The sequence below is a fragment of the Anser brachyrhynchus genome, assembly GCF_964034855.1.
Source record: "Anser brachyrhynchus genome assembly, chromosome: 11".
In the NCBI taxonomy this organism is placed as follows: Eukaryota; Metazoa; Chordata; class Aves; order Anseriformes; family Anatidae; genus Anser; species Anser brachyrhynchus.
In genome coordinates, this window is record NC_137706.1 from 5262888 (window position 1) to 5287786 (window position 24899).

The 24899-nt window shown below is 39.3% G+C and overlaps 1 protein-coding gene across 4 annotated transcripts in view; it reads right to left on the reverse strand.

Annotated features, from left to right (window-relative positions):
* THSD4 (thrombospondin type 1 domain containing 4) overlaps window positions 1-24899 on the reverse strand; it is a 301256-nt gene that overhangs the window by 226278 nt on the left and 50079 nt on the right. For all 4 annotated transcript variants that reach the window (XM_080608031.1, XM_080608030.1, XM_080608032.1 and 1 more), the window contains exon 5: window positions 15208-15634. In XM_080608031.1, the coding sequence (XP_080464157.1) occupies window positions 15208-15634 (427 nt within the window). The remainder of the gene's footprint in view (window positions 1-15207; window positions 15635-24899) is intronic.

Consider the following 24899-nt stretch of genomic DNA (forward strand, 5'->3'; position numbering starts at 1 on the left):
ACACTTTTGGAAAACACTTGAAAAACACATTTTTAACAAATCTTTGACACTTCAGTAAATTAACGAAGCATTGGCAATACACCAGGAAATTATCAGCCTGCCAGCTGATGCACGCTCACACTGGCTGCACGCCTGCCATGAGCAAACCGCTTCATTGCTGGGCTGAGATAATGCATTTCTGGAAAAGCATAAATGGCTCATTTTGATACTGAAACCACCTTTAAAGGCAATTAAAACATTGACTTAGATTCTTGGCACCATTTTGTTCCTGTGACCTACAGTAACTGACCAGCTGTTTTTCCAAGGCCCCCAAGTCCTTCTGGATTCTCCAGGCTCAAGCATAATTCATAATTAATATTTTCTATGTGCACATTGCATTAAATAAAGTCGAAGTAATCTAGTTATACTTTTTTTTTTTCATTTCTGCAGTGGTTCTATCTAATCTTATTAATCCTTTTACATTGCAAAGGATAAACACACCTCCAAAGGAAAACAATTCAAATATTTGTTTCTGAAGCAGTATGCTGAAGATTCTTCTTTCATTTTCAGAATATACTCTTTACATAACAATCCACCATTGCAGTGAAACACTGCCCAAGCTTTATTCCTTCCGAACATATGGAAGTTACATGGCCATATCTGACAGCAGAATCTGGCCTTGCAAATTTTAATTCATCTAAGTTACTTCTCTACACTGCCAAGGAACATGCACACACCTGGTATCAGTGCTACCTAGAATCAAGGTAACCTTCTTTTCTTCAGCTGATTCAAAGTCAGCAACAGAGCAATTTATACAACTGGAGACTCTTTTTATTTCCTAGTAATTTTAACTTTTAAAAATTAGAACATAAATACAATTGTCTGCCAATGAAAAAAAAAAAAAAGGTATAGCAAATGTGCCAAGATATCACTGGCACAAAATATTTGATGGATTTTTATTATTATTATTAAAATGGAATTGATGTTTATAAAAAAATAGGCAAGAAAAGTAAAATTTTAAATGCAAAAATTCTAAAATTTATGTGAAGAACAGCCTTTCAATAAAAACAGCACTAGCCAGCTCAAGTTACAGTCCATGACCGCAGACAGTACACTATAAATGTCTGGCTTGACACACAATGAAAATGAACATCTGTGAACACAGTGGTATCTGGACAAGTTTAGGAGGAATAAGCACCTGTCATGCCTAAGTCTCAGCACTGCCTCAAGCGATGAATTTGCACCTATGTGTCTGTTGCAATGGAAATCATGCTTCATTAGGGGAGGCATCATCAACTGACTTCATCTTCCTCTGCTAACCAAAGAGGGACTCAGAGGCGAGGCAGAGTCCAAGAGTGCATGTAGTACATGGTACCAGCCTTTCTCTTTTCCCTCCCTGATTCCAAGGGGCTGCTTCCCACAAACAGAAAAAACCTTGGGCATGTACACAACACGACATCATTGTAGTCCTGCAGGCAACAACCTTGCATTTGGGACAAGGAAGATGGTGGAAGGCAGAGCTGCACGCGTAGTGGGTTTACGTGTCAAGGTTTTGGTAGCAGGGGGCCATAGGGGTGGCTTCTGCGAGAAGGATCTAAAAGCTGCCCCATGTTTGGTAAGGGCCCCACTGCTGACCAGAGCTGAGCCAATAAGTGATGTTGTTTTGCACCTCTGTGAGAGCATATTTAAGTCAGGGAAAAAAAAAAACGCTGTGCCACACAGCAGCTGGGAGAGTGAGAGGAGTGAGGAACAGCCTTGCAGGCACCAAGGTCAGTGGAGAAGGAGGGGGAGAGGTGCTCCAGGCACCGGAGCAGAAGTCCCCTGCGGCCTGTGGTGAGGACCATGGTGAAGCAGGCTGTCCCCCTGCAGCCCATGGAGTACCGCGGTGGAGCAGGGTTCCACACTGCAGCCCACGGAGGAGACCACAGCGGAGCAGGTGGACCTGCACCGACGGAGGCTGTGGCCTGTGGTAGACCCCTGCCGGAGCAGATTCCAGGGCAGACCTGTAGCCTGTGGAGAGGAGACCACGCAGGAGCAGGTGACCTGGCAGGAGCTGCTGCCTGTGGGGGACCCAGGTTGGAGCAGTTTGCTCCTAAGGGATGGACCCTGTCGTACGGACCCATATCTGGAGCAGTTCTTGAAGAGCTGCTGCCTGTGGGCAGCCCACGCCAGATCAGTTCAGCAAGGACTGCATCCCGTGGGAGGGACCCCACAGCACAGGGAACGAGAGTGACCGAGAAGGAGCGGCAGGGAAGAAGCGCTACAGACTGACCATAACCCCCATTCCCCCCTTCCCCTGCACCACTTGGGGGGAGGAGGTGGAAGAGGGTGGATGGGGGGGAAGGTGCTTTTGGTTTCTGTCCTTTGTTTCTCACTTCTCTAGCTTGTTAGTAATTAGCAATAAATCTTACTATCTCCCTATGCTGAGTCTGTTTTGCCCATCACGATAATTACTGTGCGATCTCCTCGTCCTTATCTCAACCCTTGAGCCCTTTTCATCGTATTTTCTCCCCATTCCTCTTTGAGGATGGGGAGTGAGTGAGCAGTTGTGGTGGAGCTCAGCTGCCCACCCCAGTAAAACCACCATAGCACGCTGGGCTGCTGGCTATGCCGGTGGGATGTGTGGGCCCCCACTGCCCCGGCTCAGGGCACAGCACATATCTGCATAGCTCTTGGCATGAGGAGCAGCACTCTCTGCCAGGCTGAGAGACCTGCGCAGCTGGGGTGCCCACGCTGGAGGAGAACACAAACTCCAGCTTCACAAAACCTCACCAATTCAAAATACTAAGCTAATATCATCCCATTCACTTGGGCATTTCCACAATACCTGCTTCACTTATTTATTCAGCCAGAAACTGCTCTCCAGATTCACTTGAGCCAGAATGGGTGTTATTCCCCGGCACTAAACCCATGTTTATCACTGAAGCTATTTTTCTTTGCTAAACGTTTTTTTTGTTGAAAACAAAAACCAATCACCACCACCACAATGAACATATATGCATACATTTGGGTAGCTGACTCCTTGAGGCCTGCCCAAATGATCCTAGAGGTTTCTTTCAATTTCATATAACAGTTCTGTAAAGTTTTATTAAGCGACTAACGTAGCTGAAGTTGACCACAATATTTTAATTAATTCTCCCAAAAAATAAACCGGCAAGAGTCCCAGTCAAGCTGTGGCTCTGTCTGGTAGGTTATGCCATTAAACTGATGGGTTCCCCGCACTTCTTGCGGTGCTGGTGATTTTCCATCGGCCCATGCAGCACTGGAGCAAAACCCTCACCAAAATCCAGCTGTTAGCTGCAGAGGGCTTACCCATCAAAATCAAACACTGCCAAAATTTCTACAGATCTTCGGTGGCACCACCTCATGTTATTAACCCACCAGGTGTCTTTTTTTTTTTACCCAAGTTTTCACAATTCTGCTTCCAATACACATTGTGATACCTTCTTTGATACCAAAGCCAAATCAGGGAAGCCTCCAATTTGGAAAAATGTCATTTTCTTTTTAAAAAATACTGCTCCATACTGACTACGTATTTGACTACCAAGTCACCTCTTCTAGTTCCAAACATATAAAATGTTTGGGTGTCAGAAAGGTTTAACCATTTCCTTTGCTAATACTTCTAAAAACCACCGAGTGCATCTCACCCTGCCCTCCTGATACATGTATGTTTATCTTTCCCAAGTAATCCCTCCACCATCACTTTGTAGCTAGCTTATCTTTCCTCCTTTTCTTTTCACCTTCTGCCAGTCCCATTACATCGTTAGCATTCTTCTGAGCTATAATAAAATTAACAGATCATGATGAATGTCTGAATACAATCAGGCTAATGGCCTTGGTACAAGCAAAACACCACCAGCATTTTTAGGAGCACAGCTGGAACATAAAACATTTTTCCCATTGCTGATTTCACCTTTGCACCACAAATTCCTCTGAATTTATCTAGGAGAGCCTTTGAAGTGTCACCTGAGCATAACTTTGATTAACTTTGAAATGTATCAGTCAAATAAGCCATTAATGCATAATGTGGTAGCTATTAGTGCATTACCTTTCTTCCCTTCAACAGCACTTTAGTATGCCTAATAATGGGGGAGAAAGATCAGCCCAATAGAAAAATAAGCAACTCTTCCCAACTTTACAGATTTGTGGCTATTTTGAATTCTGACAGATCTGATTAGGCTAAAATAACTTATTTTACTTCAGATTTTCAACAACTTGTAGAAGATTCACATCCAGCTTCAGCTTTAAATTAAATTTGAGTGACTCACCCATCCCATACAAAGCACCCACACTGATCTAATGTATCTGACCAGAAACGTCTGGCACCATTAGCGTAGGAGGCTCTCACCAAAGGGCTATAGGAGGCAAACTAACAGTACAGTTCCTCAGTAGTACCAAAAATGTGTTAAGAAAATCATCCATTTCTGGTTATTGCTAAATTTTAAAACGTTATTCCAAATAATAATAATAATACGAAAAACAGTAATTGGATTCTAAAACATTCAAGTTTAACAAATAGAAAATGGAAAACAAATACTGAAAACAGATCCCACTGGAAGAGATCATCATCTGGTGTAAAGTGATACACAAGTATGCTATGGAATCCAGTGCTACGTCAATTCACACCTGCCAACAATCTAGCCAGTTGACTGTTGCTAGTCTTTTTTGATCCAGCACCAGACCAGATGACTATTGACCCATTCTAAAGCCATTTTTTCAAAACACAGTTATTATTTTACTGTCCCAAATTTCTTTTATTGCCTATTTCCCCGAGCAAAGTACTTCAGTATTGAGACTGGAGCACACAGAGGATATTCTTTACATGATCCTAATCAAGCATTAAAAACTTGGCATTTGCAACAAAAATCTTAACTACTCTGTACAACAGCTGTTCAACAGTGGTATCGTTTTTTCTATATAACTATGATGCATTAAAAAAATCCACCAAATACAAGATTCCTTCCATTCAAATATCTATTTATAGAAACACTACATAATGCTCAAGGTGCTTAAACTGCACACTACTGCCTCGTTTAATGGGAAATCAATTAAAAACAATAATTTCCATTTGACAAAACCTGGCTCAAAGTCTGAGGAATGGCTTAGCATGGAAGCTTTCAGCCTTGCTTCTGATCCAGTGCCTCATCTGTCTTCGTTGTTGAAATACATCTTAGGAACAGCACGTTTTTATAGTCCTCAGAAAATGTGAGGTTTATGTATTAAGGATAGTTGCTTTAATCAAATAATAACCATGGCTAAAAACAAGTCAAACTTTTCTAATAGATTTTTTTTTATAAAGTATTTCTTTAAATTAGAAAAATGAGTCACTCCAAAACCCTTTTTGAAAGGCGCCATGCCTACCAGCTTTGAAAGACACTGAGCCAAGCGCTCATGTAGCACAGCTCTGGTGAAAACAACAAAGAAGGTGGAGGTGAGATACTAAGTTCTTGCAGTTTCTAGAAAATTATGCCAAATTAATAAAAACACCTACTGCGGTTTCAAGCAATATTTCACTTCATTTTAAAACGCATTTTTCTTTCTTTCTTTCTTTCTCATTTTCCATTCTTTCTGGGATGTAGCCTGTGTGTCACATAGGTTTCATTACTTTATTCTTTTATTCTACACCAGCATCATCAGTATGTGGAAATAATCCTCAACCAGTTTTCTCCACGAAATCCTGATCAATTTAAATGGAAATTCAATTGTACGCATTCCATTTAAATAAGCGGCCTCTGTGTGGGATGAGGGATTACCTGAATAGGTCCAGCAGAAGGACTAAAAGTTTAGGAAAGTTTTTGATTTGTATTACCACAATACTCCACATCTTAATTTAAACAAAAACAAAAACACCTCATTATGGTAAATAATCAGTGTTCTTAGCAAAAAACTTCTATTTTACATGACAATCAGGGAACAGAAATGTTTAGAGGAGTTTTGTGAAGCACAAATGTACAGTTATGTCATCTAGGGTGATTCTGGTAAATCCATTGAGAGTAAGCTTTTTTTTTTTAATTTTTTTTTTTTTTTAAAGATGACCCACCTTTATTTTTCTGGAACGTTTGTCTTCCACACAAAGTGAACAGTTGTAGAGCACCATACACATAGCTTACACTTGGCTCCTGCAACCTCTTAATCACTTGTAACAAAAAGTGCAGTATTATTCGTATGTTAGTTTTCTTGTTTCCATCAAAAATCACATCCACAAACAGTTTCTGATACAAGACATTCTTAATCTGTTTAACTACTTCTGCAATGCGTTTTGTATTTTACCCCAATTTATACGTCTAAAAAAAAAAAAAGTGCCACTTTAAATTAGCAGATACATTTACCATATATTATAATGCTTTGGTACTACTACAGCTGGTAGCACTGTCTGTTTACTTATGAGTTCATCCAACTTTAACCGTCCAGGCTAAAATTTTCCACTCCTGGTATCTGTCTTAATCTCATTTTTTTTGACTGAAGTATTTCATCCAAGAATGAGTCTAAAGGAAAACAAGAGGGGATAAGTGTTTTATTTTTTTCCCATGCTTCAAATAGTCTGATTTTTTTTTTTCCCCAAAATGTAAGTGTCTGTCTCCTTTTAATGAGTGAAACGGAGCCAGCCAGGAAAGTGCTTTTTGTCAAGAACGCATCTTCTGCCTTTTATATGGAAATTTATCCAAATATAGCCAAGCCACAAGCTTTTGAAAAAAAATACTGATAATCATACTTTGCACATGCGCAGTAAAAACTTTAACAAAGTTTCACAGCTAATGTACTGGAACAGTCTGTTTACAAGAGGCATGATCCAACTGAGACTCACAGAGCTTGATCAGTTTTCCAGCAATTACTGGTACGTGCTCCTGAGGTCCATTCTGGGGGCAGGCACTAGGAACGAACACAGGACATGTCTCTCTTCCGTTTTCAAGAGTGACCTTGATCCTGTTGCAGGCACCATGGACGATACAAAGAAGTGGCCTAATACAAAAACCTGTCCCTAGAATGTATGGAATACCTTGCAAAAACATGACTAAAACTTTGGATAGGGATTCAAGAAATGACAGTGGATGAGCAAATTGTCCAGAGAAGTGAAACTAGAAGAAACTGGTGAGAAGGCAGGGAAACTAAGCAAAAAGGAGTGGGATTGTAGGCAGAAGAAATGGGGAGATGAGATGGAAAATATCAGACAAGGTACTAAGAAAGTGAAAACTGACTGCTTCTGCTAGAAGGTAAGGAGCACAGATGGGATGCACTTGGAAGAATGGCTGAAACACCTGTGTTAAAAAAAAAATAAAGTGAACGCCATGACAAAGCATTTTCATTGCCCTATAGTACTAGTAAAGGGTGAACTCCTACCACTGGCTCAACTGCAATGACCCGATCAGTCCTGTGAATACTGACCTATCATGGGACAGAATTCTGGTTTTAAAGGCTTCTTCTTTTTTGTTTTGAAACTATAAAGTTCCATACAGTACACTACAGGACATTAAAAGAACGCTTAACCTCAACTTAGAAGACACCAAATTGCCCTTGCAAATTACTATATAATTTGTTTTTTTTTTTGTGCCTAAGAGGCCCATTCTCATCTGTATGATTACACTGTTTTTCCATATGACCTCTGAGTCATTCATTTTGCAGGATGGAATTACTCCGGGGATGAAACAGGAATGTTTAGTTCGAAGTTACTTATGTAATCACTGTCTCATTAACTATAGAACCTAGGAGGTATACAATGGATGTGCACAATAAAGATGGTCTGCAACTTCTGGAAGCGGGCACTCTGCCACTTTGGGAAAAAGTTCACCTATTTTTTTCACCAATTTGCTTAGTCCAATCCTTTCTCGGTTTGTGAGTAACTAGGTATTTTCCAAGACAATTAGTATGCTTGCTATCTTTAGCAAATGATAATGCAACCAAAAATACAGAAAAAGAAAACAATACATTGCTTGGCTAGGACATTATTGCAGCTAAAAACAGAAGATAGATGGCAGGGAGGGGTACACGCTATTTCCCTGGCTTCTACCCACCACAGATCACCCATTGCCTCACTAACACTGCAGGGACAAATAAAAGAAATATGAGATTGGCTTTTCCACAACTATAAGTCAAGAGTTGAAAGATCAACAGCCTTACCAACCTATCACTAGAAAGAAACTCTGCTTCATTAACTAAACTTGCATATCTCTGCATGTGCAATATGATGTCTGGAAAGGTGTTATTTCTTTGCATACACATAGCAGTCTTGACAAAGTGCTTTGACAAAGTACTAGCAAAGCAGAGACAGAGCATCACTGCCTGATTTTTATGTATTTAAGTATCACCACTGCTTTAATTACTTCTGGGTTTTGCACTGTTCTGTATGCAGTTAGCTCTTCATATGGGGAAGAAAAAAAAATATCATATTTAACTCTTTTGAGCACCACACAGCATGTAGTGCCAAGTTCCTATTTTCAGCACTTTTGAGGGAAAGGGTTGGTACTACCATCCTCCAACACAGCTACTTCCTTGTCAGGCAAGGGAACACCTTCTTGCTAGTTGTAATCTTATGCTTGTTTCCTAACTTTCTACATGAATTTTTGTTTGCAGATTCAGAGTTCTGGTTTAAAAAAAAAAAAACAACACTAGAAACAGCATTGCTGACGGACCACCTTATCCTTCAGCAACCTTAGCTTAATTTTTGGCAGCTTCTGTATTTCCTTCTTCCTCCACTCACCTCGGTCAGTACAAGCAAAGATTGGGAGTGTACTGATGGGCACTTTCTCTGCAAATTCCTGCCATTATGTAATTAATGTTCTTGGAAATGCATAGTACGTTACTATCATCAGTACTGAAATAATCCAGTAAAAATACCAGAAAAAAATTACTCTTTTCACATACTAAAGAAGATAGTGTCATCTGATAGGAGGTGTTTTCTATGCCTGTAATTAAAGGGAATAGTTAACAAATGTTCAGAAAGGCAACATTTTAAAAAATACATATTTTTAAAATTAATTCAAGGGATTTCCCTTCAACAATTTCTAGACATCTGCAGTTTCCCCTGCTTCTAAAGCCTGTATACAATTAAACTAACATATGAACAAAAAGCAAAATTCTTCCTTGAATTATAGGAGTATTGAATAATTATGCACCAGAATTTCAGACAAACACTTTTGTCAATATCACTTGACACCAACAAGCAAAGTCAGGCTGGAATGCCATAAAATATCTCCCGCAACACTTGTCCATATTGATAAAAAAAACAACTACTCAAATTTACAGTACTCTATTAAACCAATCTACAGATACGTCAGGAATGCAACCAGCTGACTTCAGATGGTTGAAATTCCGAACTCCCAATTTTCACTGATTAGTTTCCTCTTCAAAACTTGGCACAGAGGTTTGAGTGATGGCAAGGCAATGCACCACTCAGTCACTCCACAGTAATGTTTCACTGTGGGGGAAAAAAGTGACTCAGTTCAACAGATATTAGAAAAAAGTTTCCAAATCACTCTACAGTATTTTTAAATGCTAATGCTGTTATTCACACAACTGATGAAGTGATTGGATACAGTGGATCTTTTTCCCTCTTCCTCTCCTCTGTAATATATGCATTCCATTCACTCTTTTTCAAAATAAAAGTGACATCTCAGACAATCCCAATTGTCAAATCAAACCTCCCACTCCTAGACTGCTGAATAGTTAGGAAACAAATGATACACATTTTGTTGTTAATTTTGAGACAGTTATATGAATTAACGTTTTTATATCACGCTATTACTAGACATAAATGAGGGTCTGAATCTTCAGCAATCCTTAGACATATCCTGCACCATCCAACTTCAAACAGTACATAGATGTCTCAAATACTTTATTTATATATTACTAAATTGTCTTTGGAAAAAGATAAAATCTCATGATTTCTGTATGATGAGGTTATCATGAGAACATTACAGATCCTACTGATCATTTCTCCCTGGCCCAGAGAATACAGGCTATGCCTGTAGCCATATATACATTAGCACATTTTTATGTGGCACCTAGCTTTTTAAGTCCATGTTTTCACAGTTCTTTGCACAACAGGGTATTAGAGCATGACCCTTGGACTCCTAGATGCTAGATTAGTTTAAAATAACTTATAAGATTATCTTGCAAGTAACTGAATTTTAATTAAAAATCATAAGCCCCTGGACATAAAAAAATATATATATAAATGTTATGATTATTGCCATGTTACATATGTTTAACTAGATTAATAAATAATTAATCTAGTAATAATTACTTGATGTAGAAGAGTTGACTTTGTGTACACAGCACGCTCGTGGAATAAAACTGTTACAGAAAGCTTCTGAAATTACACCAACCTATTTTTCCTCATGATTTAAGTCATCCACTTTCACATAATTTATTCAAATTCTAATTAGTACATCATAATACTTTTTTTTTTTTTTTCCTATTGTAGTCTTCAGTTGTTGAAGGGAGTTTCATAAAGTAGAGAGAGATGCAGAGGAAACAACTGTGGTCCAAGAGCTCCATCAAAGATGTCTCTATGCAACTCTTTTGAACACGAGGGACAATTGACCAAACTAAGTTGGACGTTTTACAAGCGATATCTCTGTGCCACTGCCTGGTAAGGTAAGTCTATCAGTGATAATGCATTCTGTATTAATATTTATGAAGTTCTGCTGCAAATATCAACATTCAAAGAAATGTCAGTACAACCCAAAGTAATGTAAACCCACATCAGCTTTTAATAAGTTTCCTATATAGCCACAGAATGTCAGAGTACCAAACGTACAAGCAATCCCACATTGTTCGAAGGGAAAATTCCTGACATAAAGTCAAGGTTGTTTCCTCAGGAAGAGGTAAGTCATCATAACCCGGCTTTTCCACTTATGTCAAAAACCTACTCTACACAAATCTCAAAAAGAGAATAAACAAACCACACAGTAGCTCTTTGGGAATAAAAAGGGGCTTTTCAGTTGGAAAAAAATAAAGTTACCTTAAAAATACATAGCCATCTATTTGTCATTTTCTCATTATCTGAGCATCCCAACTACATTCAAGAATGCACACTTCCTTGCAGCTTTTGTGAAAAGGCCTTCGGGGAATTACATCTTCTTTTAAACACAAAATTAAACATTTCCACTTACACCTCTGTTAAAAATTGGAACATGGGAAATACTTCAATGGAAAAGTATGGATGTAGAGGAAAACACCAAAAACTCTTGGGCAGAATGCCAACAAGCTGGTGACTCAGCCCGAGATCCCATACAGCAAGGGAACCTGCCAATGCCTACCTATGTGGTTAGGTGACAGAGCACGTCAGTTTTAAATGGACTCAACACAATCCTGCGGAATATTTCATTCCTATTTAATTAGAATAAATTAGAATTCTGCATCAAAAAAAGCCTTCCACTGGAAAGTTGGACTGACTCATACCAGTCAAAATTAGCATCATCATCATTAATATTCTGTAGGCACTGAAGTGAATGGAACAATTTACCCCATCATGATAGAGCTAGGGATTGGCCGTAAGCCTCTTACCTAACCTCAGCTTAGTCTTCTATATGTTTTGGCTTGTTTTTTTGCAAATTCATACAAAAGCATAAATATAAACTTTATCCAGAACATACCTCAGTCAATAGCTAAAGACAATTTAGGCTGTATGTGCATTTTGTGTTGCTCTGCATGGTGAAACTTGTATATGAATTCCTCTATTTTTTCCATGCTTTTTGCTGTATTGTAATTGAATCACAAAACAGTCACCATCTTACTTTACAAGTTCCATAACCAGAGCATGTATTTGGTCACGGTTACCGTGTGCCTGCAGACCGAACCACATGGGTGCAACCTGGGAAGCGAAAACTGCAGAACGAGAAAGGGAGCGAGCTGTCGGGCAAGCAGGGCCTTCTTGCCTGCACTCCCCCCAAGGACAGCATACTGAGTGTTAAATGTCCTTACCAACAAGCCACAACTCACTCTGTGTCTTACAAAAATTATATTAAATTAGATAAAATTGACTTTTTAAAGGGTTACTCTGCCTTACCAAATTCACGCTGCACAAGCAGGCTTGAACATCCAGAGCCCTGAAAGTTGCCTTGTGAACACTCCTCAAACAACCCTCAGCCTGAAGTTAATTTACAAACACGCTCACACATTCAGCCACTCACAAAGAGCTAGCGACTTGGCAGTGCTTGTGAGAATCAGTAACAAAAAGGGTTCAGTAAATAAATGTTCCATTTCAGTTGTTTCCTCTGTTCTGGTGACAAAACGCAAACAAGTTGGCATTCAAACTCTACTTTACTCACGCGCCCATGTAATTCTCTTTCCTCTAATGCAGGAGGAAGTAACAAAGATTTACATCGATCCTTCATTTTGGAGGAACTTAAGACTACACTGGGAGAATCTTACCGCATTACAAACAGCTTATGGTCTCAGTAAGATCCAACAGTACTGCCCCTTTGTAAGGGACAGATGCTTATTGCTTGTTTCCTGCATGAAGAGGTGCCAGGCAGCTGTGCATTCAGGGGTGGGCATGCACAAAGCATGGACGCGAGGCACTGAGGAGAGGAAGCTACTGGTACAATGAGAAAATGGGTTTAATGAAACTGCCAAACCACTTGAGCAAATATAAGCACTTCCTAGGTTCTCTCTAACCAGAATGCCTAAGGTTAACTTTTATGAACCGAGCTGTCAGTCATGTAAAATGAGTTCAGCTATTAATGAAAAAAACAATAAATGTACAATAATGAGGAAATGACCTAATGGACCAAGGCACATTGACTTAATTTGTTATTAATTAACTGCCTTTAGGAGAAACTGTAGAAGGAGTGGCTAAACACCAGGATAACTTAACAGATTATTTTCCTCTCCATAAACGAGATTTTCTGTTTTGCTATGCTCCGGAAAGAATTAAAAAAGAAAAAGTATAAATAAAAAAAAAAAGAGAGAGAGAGACTGTTCTCTGCATGCTGTCAAGGCCTCTGGTACATGTCACTGCTGATAAATTAAATTAAAACCTATGTGCAGAAGCATTTAATCAGGACGAACAAGCAAACAAGATGAAACACTATCAGCCTTGTCTTGCTTTCATCCTGGCATTTATAGCTAAAACGGTTCTTAGCAACTTCTTTTTTATAGTTATATTAATTACCACATTCTAGAGAGAAAAATAGCCTCCAAAGCAGTCATGGCTTCTCTGAGGGGAATAGAAATTCCATTAAATAAAAGCCATCACTATGTAGAGTTCCACGCCTAGGAGGAGCTACATCATCTACAATTTCTCTTTATTAAAACTCTCAGGTAATATTAACAACTTCTTTATAACTGCATTTATACATGCAACCGTGGCAAAGATGAAGTAACAGTATGCTCACCTATTTGGTTTCCAGAATTAACGTGAAAATATTTTCACTTACGTTCGCCTACTACCAACAAAAAATCTGGAATGGCCAGACCACTCATCATACTGAACAGCACTTCTTGTCACTGCCTAATTCACAAGCTCCCAGCCCTCATCTCTCCATCCTGCTTGTCATTCTCAACCAGTTTTCTCTACGAACCTTCCTTATCCACCACCTAGGCCACCTGGGATTATCTGGAATTACTTCTTTCCTCCAGCTCATTTCTAACTTCCTCACCTATCAGCTTTTGCTCTCTGAAGAGATCTTTCCCGGAAATCTTTTTGTTATATTTCGTAAATCATGCAGAATATAGCCCCACTTTTTGCCTTGATGCAGTAAGGGACAAAATAGATATGGATTACCACAAGGAGATGCGATATATTGAAAAGGAACATGGATCCCAAACAAAGGCTTATCACATGGTGGTAAAAACCCCTAGAGAGTAATTCAAAGCAATACACAAGTGTTGGGTACCATCGTAATGAAAGGTTTACTAGAGAACAGCAGAGTTCACATGTTGGCCACTGAAATATTTGTGTATCACTTTTAACGCAAGTGAGCAAATTCAGCACTGCTGACTTAACAAATTAATGCCCACTAAGCAAGTTTATTTCCCTTTCCCTTAAAATAAAAATAAGAAAAAAAAAATCCAAACAGCATTGTGTAACGGGGACTATACTCAGAGGCTCAAAGCAACTCTTTCACGCTTTCTCTTTCAGAAAAACACACTAAACCAACTTTCTTGACATTGGGTCTCTTCAATCAACTTCTCTAGGCTCAATCAATGGACTTCATTCATAAATAAAGCAAATGCAATAACCACTAGACTACCAGGCAAAAAGACACTCGTCTCACCTGCTTAAGTTAGTTTTTTGTTATCCTGATCGTATGTTCTCTTGCTACATCTCCACTGTGCAGCCTTCCACTAAATGCGACAGGATTTCAAACACGCAGAAGAATCACACATTCACTCAGACATACATGGCCTAATGTGTCAGCACACTGACAGCACGCTTGAGCACCCTGCTTCTAATAACCACAGAGGAGCTTCTTGACATTTGCCACATGACGTTACATTCATGGCCCCAGTAAGACACAAATATTAAGATGAGATACTTTAGGAAATACTTAAGTGACACAGCCAGAAACAGAATATTTTAGCATGGTAGAAATTGCTTGTGTGGAGAAATACTAAAACCTCACTAGCTTCCCACATACAATGGGAGACTGCCCCAGAGCATAGAGCTACACCCAGCCGAACATTTTTGAATGAAGCAATAACACACTAAGTTTTATTTTAAAATTAACGCAGAACAGATTTTCTCTCCAATAAGCTAGAAGGCCAAAATCAAAGCACTGAGTTTGGATGCTAATAAAAGTAGCATCTACTCCAGAATGCACACAGCACCATGGAAAGATACTTAAGTGATCAAAGCTACCGGGTACTGGCTCTAATGCTATTTAGATCCTAAGCAGCCCTCCCAGAATGATAGCCTTATCTTAGGGGACTAAGAAGTAGGAAGCCTTCATAATACGGTATATTTCAATGCCATTTTTTTATTTCTTGCATCGAAAAAAAAAGTTCAGCGTTCCTGTGACTTGGTTTCTCTGTCTATCAAATCAGAATTGCACACACTGGTAGATTTAACAACTGCTTTAAATCCTTTAAGTTACGTTTTTAGATAACTACTATATTATACATCTACTTTTAGTATTCACCAAGACACTTTTAAAGTAAGTACATGAAAAGTACTCAAAAAATTAAAAAACAGTGCTCAACTTAACTTCTTGACTATATGAACATCTAGCACATTAGGGAAAACCAACAGTTGTCCAAAATTAAATATAAGAAATTCAGACTTACATTTGTGTTGCAGAGTTTATATTGCTTGTAGGTGCCAATGCATACAATAGCTGCAGCCCTTTGAGGCTGGGGCTGACCCTGGACTGCCTGATGGGATGCAGACCCATGATGGCTTAAGTCACTGCTATGAAACAAGTTTTGAGAGACTGGAAATGAAGATGACTGATAAACTGAGGGTCCCAGGACTTGGTGTCCAGCTTGAGGCCCACCTTCTTGATAAAGATTCCCATGTTGAAGTGAAGGGCTAGCTGACTGGCTGTAAGAGTTCATGAGACTTGGACTTTGATGAAACGCATGGTTCCTTGATGACTGTCGCTGCCTCCGAAGTTTCTGCGGCTGCTGACCAGTATCAGTTTGTAAAGGCAAAATGTATGGCACTTTTCCATATCCATACTTTCCTGGACCAATAGGATTTCTGTTTCTGCTTCTAAAAACAGGGAGAGAGAGAAAACAGTTACTGAATTAGTAAGTGAATGAGCTCTTGGATACTTACATAACTTGCTATTTGTCTAAGTTACTCAGTGCAAAGCAACAGTGGGGCGGTAACGTTGGTGTTCCTTTAATCTGTAGGACTCTCCTTTAAGATGGAAATTCTGAGAATCAAAGCCGTATTCCTGAAATTCATAACCATGTTTCTGAGGAGCTTGAGATGTATAACAGCAGGGAATCCCTACTGTGGATTTGGGTAATGACAGAGGAACATTTGAATGCAGTATGGCAAAGATCATTAAACACTTTCTATCGGTTTAAAAGGCCTCCTGTGGTTCTGCCTCATTTGCTACTCAAATATAAACAGAGAGAAAAAGGATGGAGAAGATCAAAATATTACTAAAACATATCTGGAAAGGATGACAAATACAGGAAAATATTCTAATTATGGTACAGAGCGTATTTTTTCCTCCCTCTTTGGCCAGCAGATTTAAATTTTACTTTTTTGTTTTTGTTTTCTTTAAAGATACACAAGGTATGGATTAGCAACACATTTAATTAATAATTCATGACCTGCCAATTTATGTTTTCAAGATAAAAGCCTACCTTTCATGGTACATTACTAAAACATTATATGAAAGTTTGACAGAAACAGAAGTTTGAGGCCTGCTCTCTTGAACACTATTCTCCTTTTCACTTACTGAAGACCGCATGTTTTGGACCATATTAAGCATGCATAAAACCACATAAGAGAAATATAGGAAGTCATGGGGTAAGGAAAAACTGAAGGCACGAGAGCTGTATTCGAGGAGAGCGTGTCTCCCAGGAGATGTCCTCATCTGGTGTCCTCAATGCTGAGGTCGCTCCCCTGCCTGAGCACGCGTTGTACGACGCACAGCTAGGACAACAGCTTGAGAGTTTGCTGACCAGCACCCAGGACCCAAGGAGTTTCGTTCACTCCTAATGGATAGTGATGGACAAACTCAGGCACAGGACTTGAAACCAGCATCATACAGCGATGCTGTCCGGCAACGTACGTGCCCCACCTCTGGGCACAGAGCTATGAGCCAGCCGGGAGGTGCTCACTGGAAAGTAGCTCTGTCTCCCACACACCCACAGAAACTCAGTGGACTCAGTCTAGAAACACCCCTCCAAATTACAAATGAAATGAATAATACGACATTTGGGTCATAGTATTGAAGAGGATTAATCCTGGAATTTTATCTGCAAGCAACAGGCCCACTTGCACTCGTTTTCCTTGCCATCCTGTGCAGCTCAGCGTCCCACCAGGTCTTGTTCTACTGCAGCAGTCTGAAGAAAAAAGTTCACAAAAATATTTCTCCCAGTTGAGAGCAATCTGTGAATACAGCTGTTCTGTTTAACCTTTGCAGCTCAGGAAGGGAGACACACTTTAGAAAAGGTCATTTGCCTTCTGTCCATAAAATATATTTATATACTTTAATATATATAAAATAATAGACTTGAATCGCAGTGAAAAACAGAGGTGATAAATTGACACTCTTATTTTCTAGAAACTGCAATGTTATAGGTATCAGACAGCCACCAGATCAAAGACTTTTCATTGGGTTTGTTTTTTTCTTGTGTTTGTTTTCCTCCTCAGTCTTACATTCTCCCCAGACTCTTGTTACATGGAAACCGTGGAAGTCCTTTACTTAACATTCTAGCTTTGGGGCCACGTGGGGCTTTTAATTAATCTTCCTGGCTCAAGGATGTGTGAACAAGAGTGTTGATTTACCCTGGCAGATAAGCGGCCAGCACTCTCGAGCTGTTTATACCAGTTAATCTGCTCTGTGACCGTGATGGTCATTGCTGAGGTGGGTTTTCGGTGGTTACAGTAGAGAAAAGCAGTACGAGGGTTTCTGGTATTAAGGGAGGGAAAAACTAGCTTCCCGTAAGGAGACAGGAGAAGAAATATAAAGAAATTATGAACGGCAATTAGTTCAGAAGATGAGACTAAAAACAACCGGATTTAAATGAGCACAGTTTTGCGTGTATGTTGTTTGCTTCTTTGTTTATTTGTAAATGGCCAAATCAATTGACTTCTCCTACATTGCTGCGATTTCTCATTTTTAACATCACCCTTCATTTCCAAGCAAGAGTAATATCAAGTTAAAAAAAAAAAAATAAGAAGTCCTCCTTTCTTGAGATTTCTGGTCATATTTTGTCACTCTGGAAAAACTTCGGTATTAGAATTCTTGCGATGCACCTGAGACTTTGGAGCAAAGTGGTTCATCTTGGAAAATAGATTCAAGTCCTTATTTTCACTGGCCCCAGTCTCTAAGGAGTCTGACCAACAGCAGTTTTCTCGTCAAGCCGGCCACACCAAATCTGAAGGGTCCAAGATCCAAAATTCAGCAGCAGCTCCTGGCACGGAGGAAGGTAACATTTCATTGGAGGGAGCACAGACTACGTGGGCTGCTGTTCCAAAGCGCACGACGGCCTGCTTCATGCCAGTGCCCTGGCAGGGACAGACAGAGGCTGCCAGGTCTGTTGCAATTAGCTCTTGAAATTGACGATCTAATTAGGTTGCTTGCATTTGGCATTAGCAGGGGGAGAAAGCTGAGAATAACAGCAATAAGCCATTTGCAGGCCAGTAGAAGGGTAGGAATATGCTTCTGTCTCAGCCTTCTAAATGCCAAATTTATTGCAGCAACAAACACTAGAATCTTCCACAGAGGAACGGCTGGACATGTCTAACCTACCTGGAGGAAGTGCTGCCTGGCAATCTTGAAGAGGTCAAGCAAGAGGTCAGAAATGAGACTGATGTTTGACTGTTCATCTCCAGTTCAGGGTCATGAATAAGAACTGAAAAGAACTGAAGGATATGTAAGAAATTGCAGGCAAACTAGGACTCCCCAGCCTGGAATAAGACAATGAAATGCACAAATCCCAGTCTTAAATATTGCATAAATATTATATGAAAGACAGACCCATTGTTGAGGGCATGAAGTGTCCAAAAGCTGCTGCAATCTCATCAAATTATTTGCAGAAACTAGGAAAAAATGATTTTGAAGGAAGACATTTTCTTGTAAAATGGTTGATTGCTGCCACAATCATTCGACAACAGCTTCTAAGAAGTGAAAGCAGTAACAACATTCTTACTGTTAGTTATTATTTCATCTTGACTACTTCTTCTACACTGTAACCAGGAAATGGTGTTGAAGTCCCCACTGATGAAGAAATGAGGCACCATTTCTGGTATCTTAAGACACCAGCACCCTTATGATGACATGACTGGTTGCATCAAGGCTCACCCAGGGTGAGTCCTCTCCTTTGCCTCTTCCCCATAACAGCTAGGGCCAGTATAACCCAACTACAACTGCAGTGTACTGCTGAATACAAGTTTCATTCTGCTCAGGTGGTGCAGTAATTGTGGTCTGGAATTTTCATTGGAACACCCTTCCTATGAAATGGAAGGTTAACTGCTTGTAGCTGGGAATATCACATTTCTTTCAACATACAAACTGCTGGAAACAAAGTGGAATACTCAATGTCTAATTATTAACATTTTTATTAGTGTTTATGCACTCATTTAAACCAGTATTGCCTAGATGGAAACTATTCTTAGCTCCGTCTGTTTTGCCTTAAAGCACCTTTCCTTCACACTTGGCAACATCCTTAAAAATTAGGAATGTAGTTTGTTGCAATGTAATTAAGAAGATTATAAAAATAGCTTGGTGGTAATTAGCTTTTATATTTCTCAGGGTAGAAACTTCATAATCAGAATTGAACTAACCTTGTTGTCACTGTTAGATTTATGCTAATTCAAACCAGCTCTGATCTGCTGGTAGACGGAGGTAGGCGAAGCCCTGATGGCTCTTTGGGAGTTTTCAGTTGACTGCAGGACTTATACTTATCAATTCCTTCTCATGACCCGCATTATTCACTCCTCCTCAAAACATGGTTTGGAAAGCTCCTCTTTATTGTTCTTCTTTTTTTTTTTCCCCTCTTTTTTTTTTTCCCCATTTTTTTTTAATTCTTTAAAACAAACAAGCAAACCAAGCAAGCAACCAACCATCATCACAACTCAGGTCAGAGCTGGGCTGCATTCTCATTTACTGCAACAAGTAAAGGAAGAAAAAAGAATCAACAAGTAACAGTACCCCCTAAACCTTGTGTCTTATCCAGACCTAAGCTAGACCGACATTTTAAAGCTGGAGACTATGCATATCTAGGTATGCTAAAAACCAACAGACTCATCTTTCTTAATGTAACAATGGTTAAGAAGAGCATGAGTAGGATGTTGAGGATGTACTGCCACTGAAGTGAAGTTTAATAACTACAGCCAACATCTCCCAGGCAAACACTGAAAACCCAGTATGAGCAAGATCTGAGCTTTAAACAACTCTGACAAAGCTTTTCCTATGGAAAACCAGAGGGGAAAAATGCCACCAAGAACAGAGTTATCATCTAAAGGCAAATTATTGCTTTAGAGAAAATACATGTTGAAAAGCAAGTAACAGCACAAAGTGTTTCATGTCAGACCATAGCCAGCAGACATCTCTGATCTACTGTGTTTATCTCGAGGAGAGGCATAACAGCTGTTTACTGCCGATCCGGCAATCTTGTTAGGCATAATTCCCACATACACACACACCCCCCTGATAGTTCAGACAAATCTGTTTAGCACTTTGAAAAACAAAGTGATAAGCACCTTTAAACTTAAGCCAACCTAAATATATTCTTGATTTCAAAAACACATTTGCCTGGACAAGTACAAGAAATCAGTCTTTGAGCTGTTAGTGTAAGGACTGTAGCAAATATATGTTAAAATAAGTATTACTGGCTAGTATTCTTATCGGTCTCATTATTTGCAATTTATCTCATGTTAGGGACAAGTCAGCTGAGAATATCAAGAACTTTTACAGCACATTTTGAGCAACAAAAAGGGAATTTGTTGCAGTAGCTTTTCCTAACTGTAGCCCCACACATACATGTCCCTCAACAGGCAAATAAATGCATTATCATTGCCTCAGAGCTTACGAACTAAGAACAATGCTTTGAACCTCAAGTGTTCTTGAGGTTCACTAAGAATGAAGTACTTCCTGAGCTGGTGGGAGGGTTATTTATATTGATAGAAACCCTCTTTGAACCAAGGATACGTAACATCTTTAAAATACACAAGTAACATTACAGATTTCCTAGGCTTTTACCTGCTCTCTGAAGTGCTCTTCACAAAGCCACTCTCATACATATCTTTTCCATTCTTCCCCTTTTTTCATCACTTCATTTCTCCTTATACTTCTCCCATAGTTCTCCAAACAGAGGTTTCCTGGCTCACTTCCATCTGAAGCATAACTTGATTTCTTTCTCCTCTGATGTCAGACAAAGTAAGGAATGCATTTTACATGAGCTTTGCAGCAAATCCTTCAACTTATCTCTCTATCAGAATACTTCTCTTGTAAATGAAGAACTGCAAGGTTGAACATTAGCAAACATCTTGTTGATGACACCACAAAAGACTTGTCCTACAGTTGAAATGATGTCTAAAACGAACCCAAAGAAACTGCTAACTCCCTCCCTTTCCAGTTACCAACTTTTTGCTCAGTTTTTCAGGGAACAACGTAATAATAATTTTCTTAGGATTTCTGCTCCCTAAGGCAATTCCCCTGAGCCACCAGTTTCACCAGGCCTGAGGAGGAAAAACTGCACACCAACCACAGGCTTTGTGGTGTTTCATTTTTCCAGATTTACTCATTCCTACTGAAAGACAATATTCTGTAAACCATGACAGACAATTTCCTTGCCTGGATGCCCAGCCACAACCACCACCATTACGGAAAGCTACAGCAGCTCATCACAGAGCATTCAGATAGATGCAAAACAAACACTTGGCACCTTCTTTTAATTTTGTTGAGATTTTGGTCAAGATTTTTGGCTCAGCCATCTGCACCCACAGCCTGATGCTGCTTTGGGTGCCCAGAAACCAGGCATGCTTTGGGCTCCTCTTTCTTCTTCTCACTTGGGGATTAAGCATCTTCTTATAATCTGATCTCTGAACTGCTCCTACGACACAGTCATCAAGCCACAGCTAGCACCTACTCAGGCTGAGCTGAGTGCCCATCTATCATCAGAAACAGTTTCTATGGGCACGAGGAAAGTGAGAGTAAACAGACTTAAAAGAAAGCGTACAAATAAGACTTACAGTTTTTTTTTCCCAAACAATACTCCACATTATGAACCACTGCAAAATGTCTTTTACATTATTCTGATTTGTGCTTCTGATTGTACAATTCTTTTTCATTTTCTGTTTGTAAATGAAATATTCCAAAAGTATGTGTCTCTGATTCCCACTAGAAATTCAGTCCTAAAGGAGCTCAACCCCTTTAGAGCCTTATCAAAGCCTTACATTTCAGTTCCTACTACCCTGAGTGATTTTAAAAGTACTGTAGGCATGCTTAAATCAGTAGGTCAAATCCTCTTCACCTAAATCAGTTACATATATTCTAACTTCAATCTGCAGATAAGCATAGCAAGATTTAACCTAATATCTTGGAACACAGCAAAATATCTATCTAGGAGCACACATTACTATAACTGACAACTTTTAAAGGACACTACCCATTTGCATTCAGTTCAAGTATTTAATAAGTTAGAGTTGCATTGATCTTGTTTCTGAAGAAAAGTGACTTATTTGCTATTCCTATTAGCAGTCAAATTATTAAAATTTTGTTCCAACACATGAAATGTAATTAAACAAAAAATAAATGGAGACCAAGAAGTCTTTGCGGACATGAAACTTCAAGTTTAAATGGAGGGGAAAAAAAAAAAAAAAAAAAGAGATCCTAGTTACACAAGTTTCTGTTACAGGCCAAGTGTGGGTATATATATTTTTAAATGCACTTTATTATTTTTATTATTCCTAAAATAGTATCCTTAAAATTTTCAGATACTCCGTTTTTCCTTCATATGTGAAATCCATAACTGACCTACAACTGTCCTACTCAATCATTTGCTTTCTAGCCCTCCTACTGCTTTCAATTTTCTTTCACGTTTTAAACGTTCTTAGACACACAGCTAATAAGGTTTATTTTAAGAAGACTGCCCACCCCAAATTTTTGGCTGCCTTTTCTTAAGTCACAAAATAAACTGTCTTATCCTAGTTGGTACCTCATAGTACTTTTGCAGATTCTTTCACAGGTATCATTAAAAATGAGAATGACATACTGGTGCTGGGGAATGTATTTCCCTCTGCTCAGAAGGCGAAGCTCTCAACAATCAGGTTGATCCACACGAAAGCCCACTGTGTATCACCTCTCAGTACTGTACCACAGCGCTGTGCAGTTTTGCATTCCAGATACTCACTTTTCACCAGCTCTAAATCAATCTGGAGAAAATCACTTCAACATGAATGAAAGAAGGGAGACCTTTGACTCTGTTTTATGTTACAAAAACGCACGCCTATCTGCTCACTGACCTAGAAAATAGCCTTAAAGTGGTGAGCAGTTATCTTTGCCACATGTCTGGTCACAAGAGAGTTAAACCACCCCTGCTGAGAATAATATCACACATTAGAAAGTGGAGCCATCATCACCAAATTTGTTTGCCACATTATACCATATTATTCACACCTCATCAACATATTTCATTGCAATTAAATTGGTGCAGGCATTCCTTTTACTCTGATTTTCATTATCGAGGTAACTAAAACAATGTAACTAAGTAGTTTGGTTTACACCTCTTGTAACCACAGCATGATTTCTGGATATTCACTATCCTCCCACTCCCCCCAAAATCACAAAACCAAGTTGGTTTAATTTTGTGTAGGAGTCAAAAAAGGAAAAAAGGGATTTCAGAAATTGATGTTATACAATCTGTTTTTAAAGAGTTATCCTTAAATCCATTATGATTATAAAAACACGCGTTGTGTTTGAGTGTACTGTGTATGCATGTGAGTATTAAAACTGTTGTGAGTATATTTGACTGGGATGATTCTTCTGTCATTTCTGTATAGTATTATAGACAAAAATATTTTTCCTGATAGAATAATGAAAAACGTTGCTAGGTAAATTGTCTCTTGGGAGCAGGTCTCAACAGCTTGAATTAATACAAGACAGATACACATGGACCATCACAAATGATTTTTTCCATCCTCAGAGATCATGACTAATAGCCCTGCATAGCACAGAGGTAATTTATTAGTACACAAACTTCCCACCTTGGCTTTTGCATATCTCCCAGCAAGTGCTATGTAACCTCATCCGTATCATGTCAGGACTCCATAACTTGAACCCAGATCCTACGGTCTTCTTTTTCTATGACCAGAGTAATGCCTCTGATCACATGAAATTTTCATTGCAAGTCTACAGATTCTGCCCCTTAGCTTTGTCTTCAAGTTTTGACTGAATAACATCACCATTATCAATGCAAGTAAGCACATAACCCTGTTGAGATGTATCAAAACCGTGATGGGAGCTTTGTTGCATTTCTACCCCTTTCTGACCTCTCAGTAATTCACTGGAAAACTGCTACTGTCGCATGCCTGACGGTACATGAACAGCGTTCTCGCTTCCCCTCCTCTCCTCCAGCACCCCACTTCAGGAAAGCTTGAAATGTTCAGCAGTAGGAGTAAGAAAGTTTCAGGGCTGGCTTGCAATAATAATATCATGTTAGGTTTTCAGTTTTGGTAATACCACTCAAAGTATGCTCACAGTAGCATAATAAAAACTGATACTAATTAGGTAATAATAAGCGAGACCCAGAGCCTATTGTGGGGATTAATAACCAGATGAGAGGTGGGACAGCACGAAGTCAACCTGAGGTCACAACAGCTTCAGTTTGCTATTCGTTTTGCCAGGAAATTCCTCACAGGGAGCTCTTTATTGCCATTAGAAGCTGTTTGGAATTTTATTCAGAAGGAAAATAAACATCTTTCTCATATGGCTTTAAACCCCCCCCCAAGTGCCACCAAAATGAATTCTTTGATTACTACTGTTGCTCTTAGATTTTTCTGGAAAATTTATCCTCAGAACAGGATCAAATCCTTCTCTGCCTTCCTCCTGCACACACATCAACCCCCAATAAGCTTTTATAACCGTAGTGGGTTTGGGCTAAAGTGCATCACGTTTTCTTTCTGTTAGGAAAATAACGAAAGGAGAGGTGGCTAAGTACTTGAGCTGGGGTTTCTAGTCCAAATATGAAAACGACCTAACACCCACGCCAATAAATATAAAGCCTGAGAACCTGAGAAAATACTATGTTCTTGAAACTGAGGGTCAACTTTTGTCCACCTCCACCAATTG